Source organism: Loxodonta africana, chromosome 14 (genome assembly GCF_030014295.1).
Source record: "Loxodonta africana isolate mLoxAfr1 chromosome 14, mLoxAfr1.hap2, whole genome shotgun sequence".
Classification (NCBI taxonomy): Eukaryota; Metazoa; Chordata; class Mammalia; order Proboscidea; family Elephantidae; genus Loxodonta; species Loxodonta africana.
In genome coordinates, this window is record NC_087355.1 from 88,211,925 (window position 1) to 88,227,489 (window position 15,565).

Genomic DNA, 15,565 nt, shown 5'->3' on the forward strand with positions numbered 1-15,565 from the left:
CACCAGCACCGTGAGTCGGGTCAGCCAGTCCAGGGCCTTCCTGTCTCTTGGCCTAAACAGGTAACAATAGTTGTTTAGAGAATTTTCCCCAAAGTGGCTAGAGTACCATATGCCTGCTGCTCTTTGCTACACATTTTTTTCTTAGAAGGCAGCTTTCATTTTTATCTGGCTGAAAAGTAACACGTGCTAATTACTGACAAATGCCAGGGCAACCAGCAAAATATCTGGTGTGCGCATCAACGACATGCCTCTGACTCTGCACACCGGTCGTGAGGACCTACAGGAAAATGTCTGCCGCTCTAACAGCACCTTTGCATGTCACTGAAAAGTAACACAGCAGGTCTGACAATGGAACCCAGGTGGGCGGCTGGGTGGGTGGCTGGCTCTGGAACGATGGGATTTGCTTGGCAAGCCATTACAAAGCTCCTTCCCACTGACCGTGGAACCGGGTGAGTAGTTCTGATGGCTGCTACTACAAAGTGCCTCTTCAACGTCCCCCTCTACACAGAACCAGGACATCAGGATTTCAAACCCAAGAGGAGCCTCACAGCAGTCATGCAGTATTCCTTCTCTTATCCCAGAGCTGCTGCCTTCCTTGGGCCTTGGTCATCTTAACATCGTGCAGCAACAAAACAACGCTGAGATTACTGGGGAGCAGGCAAAAAGCAAACCTGTGCTAATCTCGTGTCAACTTCAAAACGATAACCTCAGATCTTACAGCCATAAGTTTGGTCTGTGCTCAAATCATAGGTTTCGCTGTTGGCCGATTCAGACATCTGCTGAGTTCCCGCCACGTGCCAAGCGCTGCGCTAGGCACCGATGACACAGGAACAAAACATCATCCTCTCCCACAGAAAGCTTACAATTTTGGGCAAAACAAATATAAAATAAACATATAGTATAGAATGTGTGCCCTCAAATATTCAGCAGAAAACATATTTTAATGGTGAGTTGGCGTTTTAGCCCGAAAGGGTGAGATTACTGGTGATACGTACCATGTTTTCGACTCGGAGTTCAAATGGCATGGGGTTGTACACCATCAGCTGGACCTCACATACGTCGCCCTGAACCCACTGGAACTCTAAAATATACACACACCAGAGAATTCACGGTCAGCTGGTACTTTTGCACATTTCACCTGGTTTCAGATTATCCCTCTGGCAATTTACTTTTCCAACGAGGCAGTAGGTGTTATAATCACCTTGAAATAAGCGACCAGAAACTGGTCTTTCCACTAGCTTTCTCTGAAGCAAAGCAAAGCAAGTCATCACTGCCTGCTGACGGCAACGTGAGCGAAGTTTCTCACAGTCTTTGGCATGTCATGTTCGCACAGGCATGCCAGATGCAGCCTCACAAAACCACCCTCCATCCAGACAGCACTGTTCTCGGTACAGAGGCTGGCCACTTAGGACGACGGCCCTGGGGTCAGCTGTGAGTGGCAGACAGCGTGACCCCCCTGCCCTCCCACTAAGACTCTGAGAGAAGGTGGTGGCTGCCCACCCCTGCCCTCTCCCAGGTCAGCTGCAGGTGAGCACTCCTGGTATACACACCCTGTGTAATTCCTTCCCCTTGTGTGTGAACAACCAGAACGTACAACCAGACTGCTCCTTAGAAGCAAGGATGGTGAGACTATGTCTCACATACTTTGGACATGTTGTCAGGTGGCATCAGTCCCTGGAGAAAGACATCATGCTGGGAAAAGTATGGCAAAAAGGAAGACCCTCAACAAGATGGACTGACACAGTGGCTACAGCAATGATTGTGAGGATGGTGCAGGACTGGACAATGTTCTGTTCTGTTATACACGGGGTCACTATGAGTCAGAACCGACTCAATGGCACCTAACGACAACGAACATGTGAGCATCATGACCAGATTATGCTATATACAAAGGCGAAGGGGTCTGCAGATGTCATGAAGGACCCTAACCTTTGAGTCAATCAAAAGGGAGCATACCCTAGGTGGGCCTGACCTCATCAGGTGAGCCCTTAAAAAGGACACACAGCAACAGGGGCTCCCCTGCTGGCCTGGAGGGAGCACACTGCCATGTTGTGGAGGCACCATATATCAAGGACCCGTGAGTGGCCTCTAGATGCTGAGAGAGGTCCCCAACTAACAGCTCGCAAGAAAACGGGGACCTCAGTCATATGGCTACAGAAAAAGGAATTCTGCCAACCACTTGAGGCAGCTCGGAAGTGAGTCTTTCCCTCCTCAATCCTCCAGGTGATCTGAGGACACGGCCCAGCCAACACTCTGATCTAGCTGCATGGGAGTTGGAGCAGAGGACCCAGCTGAAACGCGCAGACTCCTGGCCCACAGAAACAGCGAGGTGCCACGTGTGTGTTGTTTCCAGCTGTCAAGTGTGTGAGGACAGGTCACACAGCAGCTGAAAACTGACACAAGCGGCTGCCCCATTCCCACGGCCCCTCTTCTGCCTTAAGAGGCTCCGGGGGGCGAGCCAGAAGGAATTACAGGGTGAGTTAGCTTGTGTCAGGCATGGATTGGGTGAGAGGCCAGTTCAAGCAGGTTACCCCAATATTCTTCAGAATTACTTAGCAAGGGAGACAGCAAAAACCCCAGGCAGGACTCAAGGCCCAAAGAAGTGAGTCTGCCCAGGAGTTACACAGCTAATAAGTGGGGCGGCGGGGATCCACCCAAGTCTTTGAGTTCCAAGAGGCATCTACGATGGACATCGGTGGCTAAAGGGACAGCATAAGGCTCTTTCTGGGGTAGATACTAAGATTTATCGACCAGAATTCTTCTCCTTCTACAGAGCTCTCATAATCTTATTTCACGACACAGCCCTGCACCAGGTGCCCTGCATGGGGAGAGAGCCGGGCGCATGTGCAGAGCAGGCATTCCACGGCTGCGTGCCGTGAGAACTAGCCCACTGGGCAGGTTAGCTCACAAAACGCTCCCAGGGCCATGCACTCACCGAGCCTCCTGGCCACGCAGGGAAGTGGTGAGGGCAGCAAGGATTATTCTCGCTCTCCAAAAAAGAAAAAACGCTGAGGCTAAATGAACTCCTGAAACTATTGCCCTTAGAGAATCTTTAAGCCTTAAAGCAAAAAAAAATCCCCTGAAGTCTTCTGAAAACCAAACAAGAGTTTAGCTTAACTAGTAAAGAAATGTCTGTCTGCCTGGAGCATTACCTTCTTTGAAGAACTCTCTATGTGGGCTCAAACTGACAGCTTCTACTGGAAAGATCAGGTAGGAGCCTCAGGGGGCAGTGAGGTTATGTTAATGGCGGGGATCCACTCAGAAAAGGAGGGTGAGAACGGTTGCACAATTTGAAGAATGTAATCAGTGTCAGTGAACTGTACCTGTAGGAACGGTTGAATTGGTATATGTTCTGCTGTGTATATTCTCAACAACAAAAAATAAAATAGATTTAAAAAAAAGAAAAACGCTCCAGCAGGTAGACCGGCCTGCCCAGCTTATGGCTAATTCAGAAGACCTGCAGAAACGGAGGGCTTCTCCAGCTTCAGTCTACCTTCCCTCCCCACCCCACTCCTTGTTCACAAATCACCCTACGGCCCCCAGCCCTGAGCACCGCACTGAGTCACCACTGACCAGCAGGTGGCTAGCATCCCAGCCCGTCCCTCACAGCAGGGGAAACGGCTTTTTTTTTCTAAGTAAGTTGCTATGCCTGGTAGCTAAGGAACTGTTAATTTCCTCTGTCGTGGTAAAAAATAATAATCATTTTTTTTAAAATGGTTTTCCTGGGGTGCTAGAAGGAATAATTTAAACTTACGGGCCCCTTATCTACTAGTGGTAAATCTGAGAGAAATCACTGATTACAGGAAAAGTTGGTTTTGTCTGAAAGGAGATAATCCCCTTTCAGCTCTCAGTGTGTCAAGGCACACGGGGCGGCCCTTCTTAGGTATTCTGGCAAGGAACAGGAACGCACAGCTATTAAACACCTATCCTGGGCCAGGCCCTCCCCGTTCTGTGCCTGCACCGTTACAGAGACAGACAGATAGCTGCCGCTGAGTCAACTCTGACTCATCATGACCTGACATACAACGGAACAAAACGCTGCCGGTCCTGCGTCATCCTCACACCCGCCAGCACGTTTGAGTCCATCATTGTGACTATGGTGTCAGTCTATCTCACCAAGGTTCTTCCTCACCCTCGCTGACCTCTGCTTCACCAAACATAATGTCCTCATCCAGCAACTGATCCCTCCTGATGACGTGTCCCAAGCAAGCCAGTTGGACAATGTTCTATCGTGATCCATAATGTTTGGCTAAATTTTCTAAGTAGATCTCCAAGCCTTTCTTCCTAGCCTGTCTTAGTCTGGAAGCTCTGCTGAAACCTGTCCACCATGGGGGACCCTGTGGTATTAGAAATACTGATGGGACAGCTTCTAGCATCACAGCAACACACAGGCCACCACAGGGCGACACACTGACACACGGCATGGACTGCACCTTCCCCTGTGCTGTCCGTGGACTAACAGCATCTCCTTCTACTACACTAGAGGGGCCCGTGTGGCAGAAGCACTCCTGACCCACCGCTGCTGCCCCAGCACCCAGCACAGCGCAGGCAAATGGGACGCAGGACGTTATCCCGATGGCCGCCACGTTCTTCAGGAGCACTAGCTCACGTAACCATTGAACGGCCCTCTGAGCTGGCTGTTCCTGTCCCCATTCTGCAGAAGCACCACATGGGGCACAGTCACTGCCCCAGGCCACGCAGTGGGAAATGAAAACTGCAGGGCCAGGCTTCAGTCAAGTCCATCCAACTGCTCCAGCCCTCCAGGCCACCCCACCACCTCGGAGCAGCTGCCAGGCTGCAACCCGAAGCCTGGCAAGGCCATGAAGCTGCGTCACAAGGTACATAAAACCCTCAGCCCACCACACTCAGCGAAAGGCACCGTGGCTGCAATTTCTCCGCATTCAGAGTTCAGCACAGGTGACGGCAGTGCCAGCAAGCTGCAGGCCTAACGACTGGTGTATTATTCGGAACTGGAAAGGAAAACCGTCCCAAAACTACCCTCGAGGGTTTCTTCTTCCGTAAGACTCCATGTCCCCACTGAAATGATAACTCCACCAAATGTATGCAAAGATTCGTTCACAGAGATTGGAAATTTAGGTTAAAGCTACGGGATTCTTAAACCCCTAGGCAGGTGCTCACTAACGAGTATACTGCCAGAAAGATACTGGGAGCCGCAGGATATAAACCACGCTTTGCTGCTCAAGAGTAGTCAACAGATAGCGTGCATTCTGGCTAAAGCTCTGCTATGGCTCAGAAAACACCCGGCATGCCCCCGATTTCCTTCTCTGTCTAACAGCGGGTGCTTCTCATGGACAGGAAGAGCCTTGTCCCAGTGGGGAAAGGCCTGGGCTCCGGGTCAGAAAACAAAGCAGAGGAGAGGCGGGCTCAAGGGCCGGGAGGTGTATGCGGCCAGCTCGCTGTCTAGAAGGTCTTAATCGATTTTTAGCAAGGGGTCCCATATTTTCATTTTGTGCTGTGCCCCAAAGTGACAGAGCCAGCCCTGAAAAAGGGGCCCCGGGTCCCTAAATCACCTCTAGAGGTTTTCCTCCAAACATAATGCGTGAGGCATTAGGGGAAGGGCCTTTTTGCCAACAGGGTGTCAAAAGTAAGAGTAGAAAGAAAGAAAACATTGGATTTCAAAAGCTTAACAGGTGTCTACGTGCACTCCCAGGGGAAGCCAACCACCACTGCAGGTCCAAGCCTCGTGTCCCCGTGGATGTGCCCTGGGGCTCTATTTCAGCCTCAAATGTAAGGGGCCCGTGGGCTCGTCTTTGCAGCAGCCAGGAAGGGGGGTGGGGGAAGGAGGCCTGCCCCACAGCCAGGCGCCCAGCGAAGGACCCCAGGGATGGAGTGGACAGAGTGGGTGGGCCTGCCACCAGGAAGGAGATGAGGGGTGGGGGCGGGCCGGGGGACCATAGCACATGGAAAAGCACTTCACTGAGAGATTTTCAAAGAATGAGGGCACACACGCTAGGTTCTGCTCCCCGTCTATCTGCAGCCTGGTTTAACCTCTCCCTGCTGATTCACAGGGCACTCTAGGGCTGGCTGTGGTTACTGCCACACAGGAGGCCTACCAGCAACGCCCTGGCCTGGTCCACCAGGCAGCCCTGAGCTAACCCCATTGTCCAGCCTTTCCCGGATGATTCCCACGTCACTGCAGCCCGGGACGAGCACTCCCATCTCATTAGCACTCTGCTGTGGTCCCAATAAGCCTCAGGTGACAGAGGTCTTCCTGGTTTCTAGAACTTCCGCAAAATCATGCTTACAAAATAGATTTTTTAACATTAGCTCTGTGGGACTGACCAAGGCAGCAAACCAAATGAAATTACACAGGAGCATGTACACAGTCATGTGTCTACATTTCTGTGCCGGTATGTGAGTGGGTCGGGCAGAAATTCTCGGTCTTTAAGAACCCAGGATCACCCTGGAGACCAGGAGGTGGAAGGACAGTCGGGAGGCCAGGCCGGTGGTGGTCTTACCGATCTTCTTGCCCCGCTCCTCACCACGGCTGTGTGCAATAATTGGCGAGTAGATGAAAGGGCTCTTGGTCGACGTGTTCTGGCCCAGCAAGCTTTTCATCTTCTGTGGCCGGAGGCTGGCAGGAAGGTCCAACAGTTTCACGTGCCTGTTGTTTGAAATGGAGCAAACATATTTCAACGGCCTTGTTAGCTTGGTTTCAGAATAAATAGTACCAAATAACATGTGTTAGAAAAAGAGTCAGTCAAACCAAAAGATAAATGGAGGGAAGGAAGGGCCTTTAAATCCGGCAGGGCAAAGCAGAAGGATGTTGCCCGGGCCAAGCCCAGATTCCTGGGGGAGAGGGGTGACACCAGGGGCTCCGGAGCTACAATGTTCCCACCAGATCTGTGAATGGGCTCCGGGTGGGTCCAGAGTCAGGAGAGCAATGGGAAATCTGACCTGCACAGCTTGCCTGTGGGCAAGCTCCTTGCCTTCTCTAAGACTCAGGCTCCTGGCCTTTAAATACAGATAAAGCCACCTCCTTCGTGGAACTAGGAGCCCTGGGGGTGCAAGTGGTTAAGCACGCAGCTGCTAAGTGGAAGGTCAGCGGATGGAACCCACCAGTGGCTCTGCATGATAAAAGACTCGGTGATCTGCTCCTACAGCGACCAGCGCCTAGGAAACCCTACAGGGCAGTTCTACCCTGTCCTATAGGGCTGCTAGGAGTTGGAATCGGAACTGAGACTATGGCCACAGGTTGTTTTGTTTTTTTTTTTGTGGAACTAGTGGTCCCTGGGTGGTGCAAATGGTTAAGTGCTCAGCTACTAAACGAAAGGTTGACAGTTCAAACCCCTCCAGAAGCACCTCAGAAAAGAGGCCTGGGGGTCTGCTTCCGAAAGGGTGCAGCCTTGAAAACCCTAAGGAGCACAGATCTACTCTGCACACACGGGGTCGCCATGAGTCCAAATCTACTCAATGGCAACTGGTTTTCTTGAGAAAGGAAGGTGAGGAGAAAATCAGACGGCCTGGTGCAGTGTCTCCTGCTCAGCAGAGGTCGGCGCTCTCCCCTCTCTCTGGCCCCCGCCCCCGATGGACACCCCACAGCAACTCTAAGGGCGGCCCCAAGTCTGTAAGATCGGAAGGCACCGCGTCTGGAGGTTAGTAGCACCGTCTGCTTTATTTAAGTGAATGACTGATCCTGCACCGGCACAGCCGGCATCTTACGTTGTTTCCCCAGCTGCGGTGTCTGCTAATCTACAGTCGTGCTCAAACCCAGGCAGCCAGCCCTTATCGAAAACGCACTTATCTATGGCGCCTGAACACAGTCAGACATGCGCTCGCCGCTTCACATGGACCGTCTCAATCAAGCCTCACAGCCACCTTCTCAGTGCGGCAACTGTTATTACGGCTCCACTTTATCAGTGAGGAAAGCAACACGAGAGAGATTATGTACCACTGATCCTCGCTATTCACGGATTCTGTATGTGCAAATTTGCCTACTCACTAAAATACATTTGTAACCCCAAAATCAAGGGTCGCGGAGCTTTTGTGGTCATTCGCAGATGTGTGCGGGGCAGCAAAACTTCTGAAGACTAGAATGAGCAAATCTTAAAGCTGGCCAAGATGTCCTGCCTTTGTTGTGGTGGTGAGCTGCTGTTACGTCCGCCTCCAACTCATGGCTACCCCACACTCAACAAAACACTGCCCCATCCTGTGCCATCCCCATAACCAGTTATGGATCACACTCTTGTGGTCCATAAGGTTTTATTGGCTGATCTTCAGAAGCAGGTCACCAGGCCTTTTCTTCCTAGTCAGTCTTGGTCTGGAAGCTCCCCTGAAACCTTCTCAGTATCGTAGCAACATGCAAGCCCCCACAGACAGACGTGGCTCCGCATGAGATGCACTGGCCGGGAATCCAACCTGGGTCTCCTGCATGGAAGCTAAGAGTCCTGCCACTGAACGACCAACCAAAAGTGACTGTCCTGCAAGGAATTCTCAGCTGCTCTTCAGGAGCATCCTTACATAGGGTAAAGAGGGCCAGCAACAGAGTCTGAGGGCCACCAATGCTAAGATACGACTCTCTGGATGGACCTCAACCATGTCGTTTGTAAAACAGGAAAGAGAATAACTAGCTGTTGACACTGTGCTGGCTGGAGGCCACTGCCTTTCCCTGTCCCCTGGTTTCCATGCAGAGGGATGTCTATCTAAGCAGCAGGCCTGACCTCACACTGCCCCTCCCTGAGTCCTCCTGAGGGGGCTGGTAAACACGGAAGGAGAACCAGGGTGTGCACTGCTCATTCTTCCTCTAGGGGCCTGCCCACCTGCACAGACCACAGATGCAGTTCTGCTCTCAGCTCCTACTCAGATGGTCCCATCCCCACCACAGAGGCCTCCAGTTGCCCGGCTATGCCCGTGATGGGCAGTAAGTCCACCCGACTCACGGGAGGTCTCACCGGCCACCTGGCCAGATCTGAGCCATGCCTCTCACCGTATCTTCCATCTGCCTGAGGCATATGCTTCTCTCTACTGATTCTAACTCAGGCAGAGAAGGTGGGAGAGTAATCTGAACCCGGTGCCTTCACACACTAGCAGGCACCTTGAGGGTTAAGTAAGATAAGTTATGTAAAGCACCTACAATCGCGCCTGACGCATCACGTTGCTGTTGTTGTCAGTTGCCTGTCCAGTTGACTCTGACTCACGGCAACCCCACGTGTTTTATAACAGAACTGCTCCTCAGGGTTTTCAAGGCCAAGACCTTTCAGAAGGAGGTCGCCAGGTCTTTCTTCCGAGGCGCTCCTAGGTGGGTTCAAACCGCCAGCCTTTTGGCTAGTAGTCAAATGCTTAACCACTTGTGCCCCCAAGGATTCCTTGCACATCGTAAGTGCTCAAAAAATTCCCTACTCTTCCCCTCTTTAAAGCAACACTTATCGGGCAGAGGGGGTCAGGAGCTGGCCGAGTGGACACAAAAGTAGAGAGTGGAGGGAAGGAGTGTGCTGCTTCATTAGGGGGAGAGCAACTAGGAGTATATAGCAAGGTGTATATGAATTTTTATACGAGAGACTGACTTGTAAACTTTCACTTAAAGCACAATAAAAATTGGAAAAAAAAAAAAGCAACACGTATCTATACACATATGCGGCAGAATCCCTGGGGCAAAGATTCCAACACGGTACTGGAGGAAAGAAACCAAGTTGTAGTCCCCGCCCTGCTGCAAACACACTGCTGGACCTTGAGCAGGTCCCAGCATCGCAGAGCTGGAGCAACGACTCGTGTGCAAAATGGTTCTGTTTCCTGGGAGCACCGACAGCTTTCTTTCACCTAGAGTTAAAAATCAGGGATCACCTGAACCTACAGGTCTCCACTGCAGAAATACCTCATCACAGAAAAAGCTTTTAAAATATGCAAAAGAGTCGTGAGGGTCTAGTCAGCCAAGAATGTAACCCGACGAGTGGTCACAGCGTTCACGTGTAACCCGAACGTCTGAGTAAAACGTCGTTTTAGAAAACGCGCCCAGCAGAAAGACAGTCATTTGAGACACCTGGCCTGAAGGAAACATAACCCATTTAGCATGAATCACTGCAGAACTTTATGGTTCATGGTTTATGAGGCTGTCAGCAGCAGAGCAGAATTCCAGGGATAAAGATCTCAAATACAAGGGTTATTTTTAGAAATTCCATTTGGAAACTGTTGACATTTAAAAACTCTGATTCCCTCAGCACACCAGGGCTAACTGGGATCACACCAAGGAAAAGCAGACACCAACTAGGAGAATGATATCAAACAGAGCAGTTGAAGAAATGACACAGGAAAAAAGCAACTCAGCTTTCTTCTTGGGTTTTAATCCATCTTGTTTTTTAAGGATCTAGAAAAATCCAAGAACCTATTGGATATCTCCTAACAGATGAACAGTGACTAAAACTGGCCTCATCAGCCCCATACGTGGGCCAATGTGGAGGCCACCCACCCTTCCAAATCCTGGAAGGGCTGAGATAACAGAAAAGATCAAACCACGCTGGCCATGCTAGTAATAACGGGAGACCATCGAGCTCCTAATCCTGAACGCTACTAGGTATTTCTTACTACCTCCAAAAGGCTCCAGTTCATGAGATTCCTAAGGAAGGCATTGTTGTTATTGTTGCCAGGTGCTGTCGAGTCCATTCAGACTCATAGTGACCCCATGTACAACAGAACAAAACACTGCCCGGTCCTGAGCCATCCTCACAATCCTTGTTATGCTTGAACCCTTGTCGCAGCCACTGTGTCAGTCCATCTCATTGAGGGTCTTCCTCTTTTTTGCTGACCCTCTACTTTACCAAGCATGATATTCTTCTCCAGGACCGATCCCTCCTGAAGACACGTCCGAAGTATGTGAGACATAGTCCCTCCATCCTTGCTTCTAAGGAGCATTCTAAGGAAGGTATGGGCTTGGTCATTCTGCCAAGTATAAGAGAAGGTTCTGGACAATGGCAGCACCTGATAAGGTCATGGACGTCACGTTCTGATTAATTATCTGGGAGGCTGACTTTTCCCAGTTTTATAAACCAAGAAAAATCACCCCAAATTTAGTAAGCCCGCTTTTTAGTAAATCTCTATAATTCTTTCTGCAAAAGTGCAATTCACTTGAAAGTTTAAGTTTTGAAAGCCACTCAAAGAGACCCGAAGCTCACTCTGAGTGGAGGGTTTCAATCCTTAGCGTCATAAATACTCTCATTAAGACTCTATGGTTCTTTTCCAAGATGAAGGGCTCACTGTTAGTTCATCAAAAAAAAACAATCAACCAGCCACTGGTCTCACTCCTTCAGGAGCAAGGAGGAATAAAGAAAACTAAAGACACAAGGGAAAGATTAGTCCAAAGGACTAATGGACCACATCTACCATGGCCTCCACCAGGCTGAGTCCAATACAACTAGCCGTTGCCCAGATACCATCACTGACTGCTCTGACAGGGATCACGATAAGGGGTCCCGGACAGAGCTAGAGAAAAATGTAGAACAAAATTCTAACTCAAAAAGAAAGACCAGACTTGCTGGCCTGACAGAGACTGGCGAAACCCTGAGAAAGTACGGCCCCTGGACACCCCTTCAGCTCATTAATGACGTCACTCCTGAGGTTCACCAATCAGCCAAAGATTGGACAGGCCCATAAAACAAAATCAGACTAAAGGGGCACACCAGCCCAGAGGCAAGGACTAGAAGGCAGGAGGAAACAGGAAAGCTGGTAATAGGGAACCCAAGGTGGAGAAGGGAGGGTGTTGATATGTCATGGGGTTGTTAACCAATGTCATAAAACAATATGTGTACTAACTGTTTAACGAGAAACTAGTTTGTTCTGTAAACCTTCATCTAAAGTATAATAAAAAAAAAAAAGAAGAAAAAAAAAAAATCAACTAGCCACCCCAACCCTCCAATTAAAGACTGAAAATTGCACCTAAACTCTACAGGCATTTGAACTCTCAACTCTATTCCAGCTTCTTTAATAATCTATAAATTGTAGTTTAATGATCTACACGACTGTTTGGGACCTGATATCCTATTAGCTATTGTTAAGAATTCTGTGAAATATAAAATAAGACCATTTATAGTCTTAATTGAACTTCCCTCCGATTTAACTCTGAGCAGCAGTAACAGGAAGAGGATTTGGCAAATGGGATAACGCATCACCATTACTGAGGCCCAAACATTTCACATTCGGTCAGGCCCATTATAGCAACTCAATAAAATTGAATGCATTGAATTTTGAAGAAGAACTAATACAGGAATGTATTTTGGTCCCTTTTTTAATTAGTCTGCACCATGATTACTTGAAACCATTTCTGGCTGAGCCCAGTTCATGCTTCCATGCTACAGAAAACAGATAAATATTTTCCTGTAAATTGATGAAGCACTTGCTGATGAAGATCAAAGACCACAGCCTTCAGTATGGATTACACCTCAACATAAAGAAAACAAAAATCCTCACAACTGGACCAATACACAACATCATGATAAGCGGAGAAAAGATTGAAGTTGTCAAGGATTTCATTTTACTTGGATCCACAATCGACGTCCGCAGGAGCAGCAGTCAAGAAATCAAATGACGTGTTGCACTGCACAAATCTGCTGCAAAAGAATTCTTTAAAGTGTTGAAAAGCAAAGATGTCACTTTGAGGACTAAGGTGCACCTGACCCACGCGTAGTGTTTTCAGTCACTTCATATGCATGCAAAAGCTGGATGACGAATAAGGAAGACTGAAGAAAAACTGATGCATTTGAATTGTGGTGTTGGTGGAGAATACTGAGTACATCACAGACTGCCAGAAGAACAAACGAATCTATCTTGGAAGAAGTACAGCCAGAGTGCTCCTTGGAAGCGAAGATGACGAGACATCATCTTACGTAATTTGGACGTGTTATCAGGAGGGATCAGTCCCTGGAGAAGGACATCATGCTTGGTAAAGTAGAGGGTCAGCAAAAAAGAGAAAGACGCTCAACAAGATGGACGGACACAGTGGGCTCAAGCATAGCAAGGGTTGTGAGAATGCCGCAGGGTTGGGCAGTATTTCACTCTGTTGGACAGAGGGTCTCTATGAGTTGGAACCAACTCAAAGGCACCTAACAACAACAAATTGATGAAATAGTTTTATTGTCAAAAACTAGTTAAGACCGTACAGAGAAAAAAAATGGTTCTAATCACCTATTCTAATACCAAAAATCATAATTACAAGACATCTCCAACAATTAGTTTATATTTAACACTAGTTGTTGTTGTTGTTGGGTAATGTCAAGTCAATCTGAACTCACAGTAACCCTACAGGACAGAGTAGAACTGTCCCATCGGGTTTCCCAGGCTGTAATCTTTACAGGAGTAGATTCCCAAGTCTCTCTCCCATGGAGCAGCTGGTTGTTTCGAACCGCCAACCTTTCCATTAGCAGCCAAGTGCTTAACCACTGTGTCACTAGGGCTAACACTTAGCTTATATCCAGCAGTTCTATACAGCAGGTCTGATAGTTTGCTTTCCCTTTCCACAGGGCGATCTTACCTGACGATGGGCAGCTTGGTGAAGGGCACTGGGGGCAGGGTGAGGCCATCTGGGAGGGTGATGGGCTCCATGGTCCCAGGACACTTGGACGTATAGTTCTCCAGGCTTTGAGTCACATCTTTCTTCTCTACAGGGGAAATAAAAACAAAATAAAGGCTTATTAGACAAATGTAAAAGGGTGACTTTTATTTTATCTTGGGCAAAAATAAAATTCTTAACCCAAGCCACGACAGTACAATGAGCCCAGTCTTCTGACAGAAACAAAGGGGCAGTGGCCACAAGAGATGAGGACATAGCAGGGAGTTGATTCCGTTTATGTCAAGAATCGCCAGCAGCTAGTGTAGTCGAGGGCCTAGGGATCAAAAGCTGATGAAGTTACTGCCCTTGAGGAGGTTTCCATTTCTCAAGGAAATAAATCCTTACCAGATTCCAAGAAGGTCAAGAGGCAGGCCTGGAGAGTCTGTGTATTCTATTACTTAATAAACGTTTTCCAGCAATTACAAAATGCCAGACCCTATCCTCAAGGAGCTTATAGTCTATTTGCATGACTGATTAAATTTAAAATGATTAATTAGAAATCAACGCTTTTGACACAGAAATGGAGCTTCGTGAGATAAGATGGTTTTCTCCATGCCATCCCTCCCAGTAGGAGGGGAGGAAAGCGGATACAGGTATCAATAAGTAATGTTTGCTTATTGTCTGTGATGTGCCAGGTACTTCACACGCGCTAAACTTAGCTGTAACTCAGGAAGGTAGGCATCGCTGCCCCCATTTTACAGAAGAGAAAACAGAACAAACAAAGTTGAACAGCTCATCAAAGACCATGCCTTTGGCCCAAAGCCTGTGAACTTCTCACTGTACTGTTTTGAAGAATTACGTAAAGAATTGGGGGTGGGAGTGGATAAGTGCAACCACTCCTTCTGGCATCTTTTTTCTCTGTAAAATACCAAAGTCAATGCTGAGACTGAAAGACAGAGGGCCTGAGAGACAGGTAACGGGGGACACGACCAGGAATGATGAGACTTAGAGCAGTGAGGCTCAGGCTAGCTTTGAATGAAACGTTTGGCCCTTCATTACCTGTTGTGTGTTTCGCTACCTTAGTGGAAGTACTCAACCTTTCTGAGCCTTATTTTTTGCAGTAAGAGTAGTACCTACCCAGAGAATTACTCAAGACAAACTAAGATAATGCATAAGAAACAGCGCCTGGTCGTTTTGAGCACTGAATAAATGGGAACGATTATAACTACCGAAATCATCATCATATAAACGCACTGAAGGAGAAGTAAGACAGTTGACAAAGAGCAGGCAAGTAGGCTGCAAAGCTGGCTAACTAAGTGCCCACTAAGGCCGGTGAACATAAATAATTAAGGCAAGGACTCTATAGATCTCAGGCATGTAGACTAACTGGTAAATGACAGCAGCAGGATTTTCTGTCTCTAGGCATCACTTTCTAGGGTGTAAGAGGGCAGAAAAGCTACCATAGGTAATTTGGAATACAGTAATGTTATTCTTGCAACACAAAAAAAAATGTTAAAATAATCAAAGCATCTTCATTGTATAGATGATAAGTCTCCCAGAGGGCTCCAGCTGATGCCGTGTAAATGACCTTAGCATGCTTAGGTTAGGTAGAGCACCTGAGGTTTAGGTATGTTATTAAGTGAGATTATACCAGCCCATATGCACTCTTAGTAAGCCCCACTAAAATAAAGACGGAGATGGATCCATTTCATACCTAGCACCACTCACAGTCACCAAGTTATCCAAGAAGGAAGAGTAAGCATAGTATGTTACTTGGCTTAGCTACAAAGAGCATTTACATGGACAAAACAAAGGAAACCGTGAACAACACAGGTGAGGCGTAGCAACTGGGGTTTCCCTGTAGGGAGTTCTCGTGCCATGCCACAGGGAACCATTGTGTTTGTCCTTCAGACCTTTCTTTTGGCCTGGTCATTTTTCTAGAGAAGATCTCTTTAATCTCCTACATGAGGGGTATGAGCCTGGCTCTGAGCACTCTCAGGGCTCCGTGGAGGGCTGGGTAAGGGGAGGGATCTCAAAATCAATCCTGAAATAGTCACTTATTCCCTCGAT

The 15,565-nt window shown here is 48.3% G+C and overlaps 1 protein-coding gene across 5 annotated transcripts in view; it reads right to left on the minus strand.

Moving 5' to 3' along the window:
* Positions 1–15,565, minus strand: part of TRAPPC9 (trafficking protein particle complex subunit 9) — a 635,977-nt gene that overhangs the window by 488,086 nt on the left and 132,326 nt on the right. For all 5 annotated transcript variants that reach the window (XM_064268117.1, XM_064268114.1, XM_064268113.1 and 2 more), the window contains 3 exons: positions 13,478–13,604; positions 6,480–6,625; positions 996–1,081 (listed from right to left, as the gene is read on the minus strand). In XM_064268117.1, the coding sequence (XP_064124187.1) occupies positions 996–1,081; positions 6,480–6,625; positions 13,478–13,604 (359 nt within the window). The remainder of the gene's footprint in view (positions 1–995; positions 1,082–6,479; positions 6,626–13,477; positions 13,605–15,565) is intronic.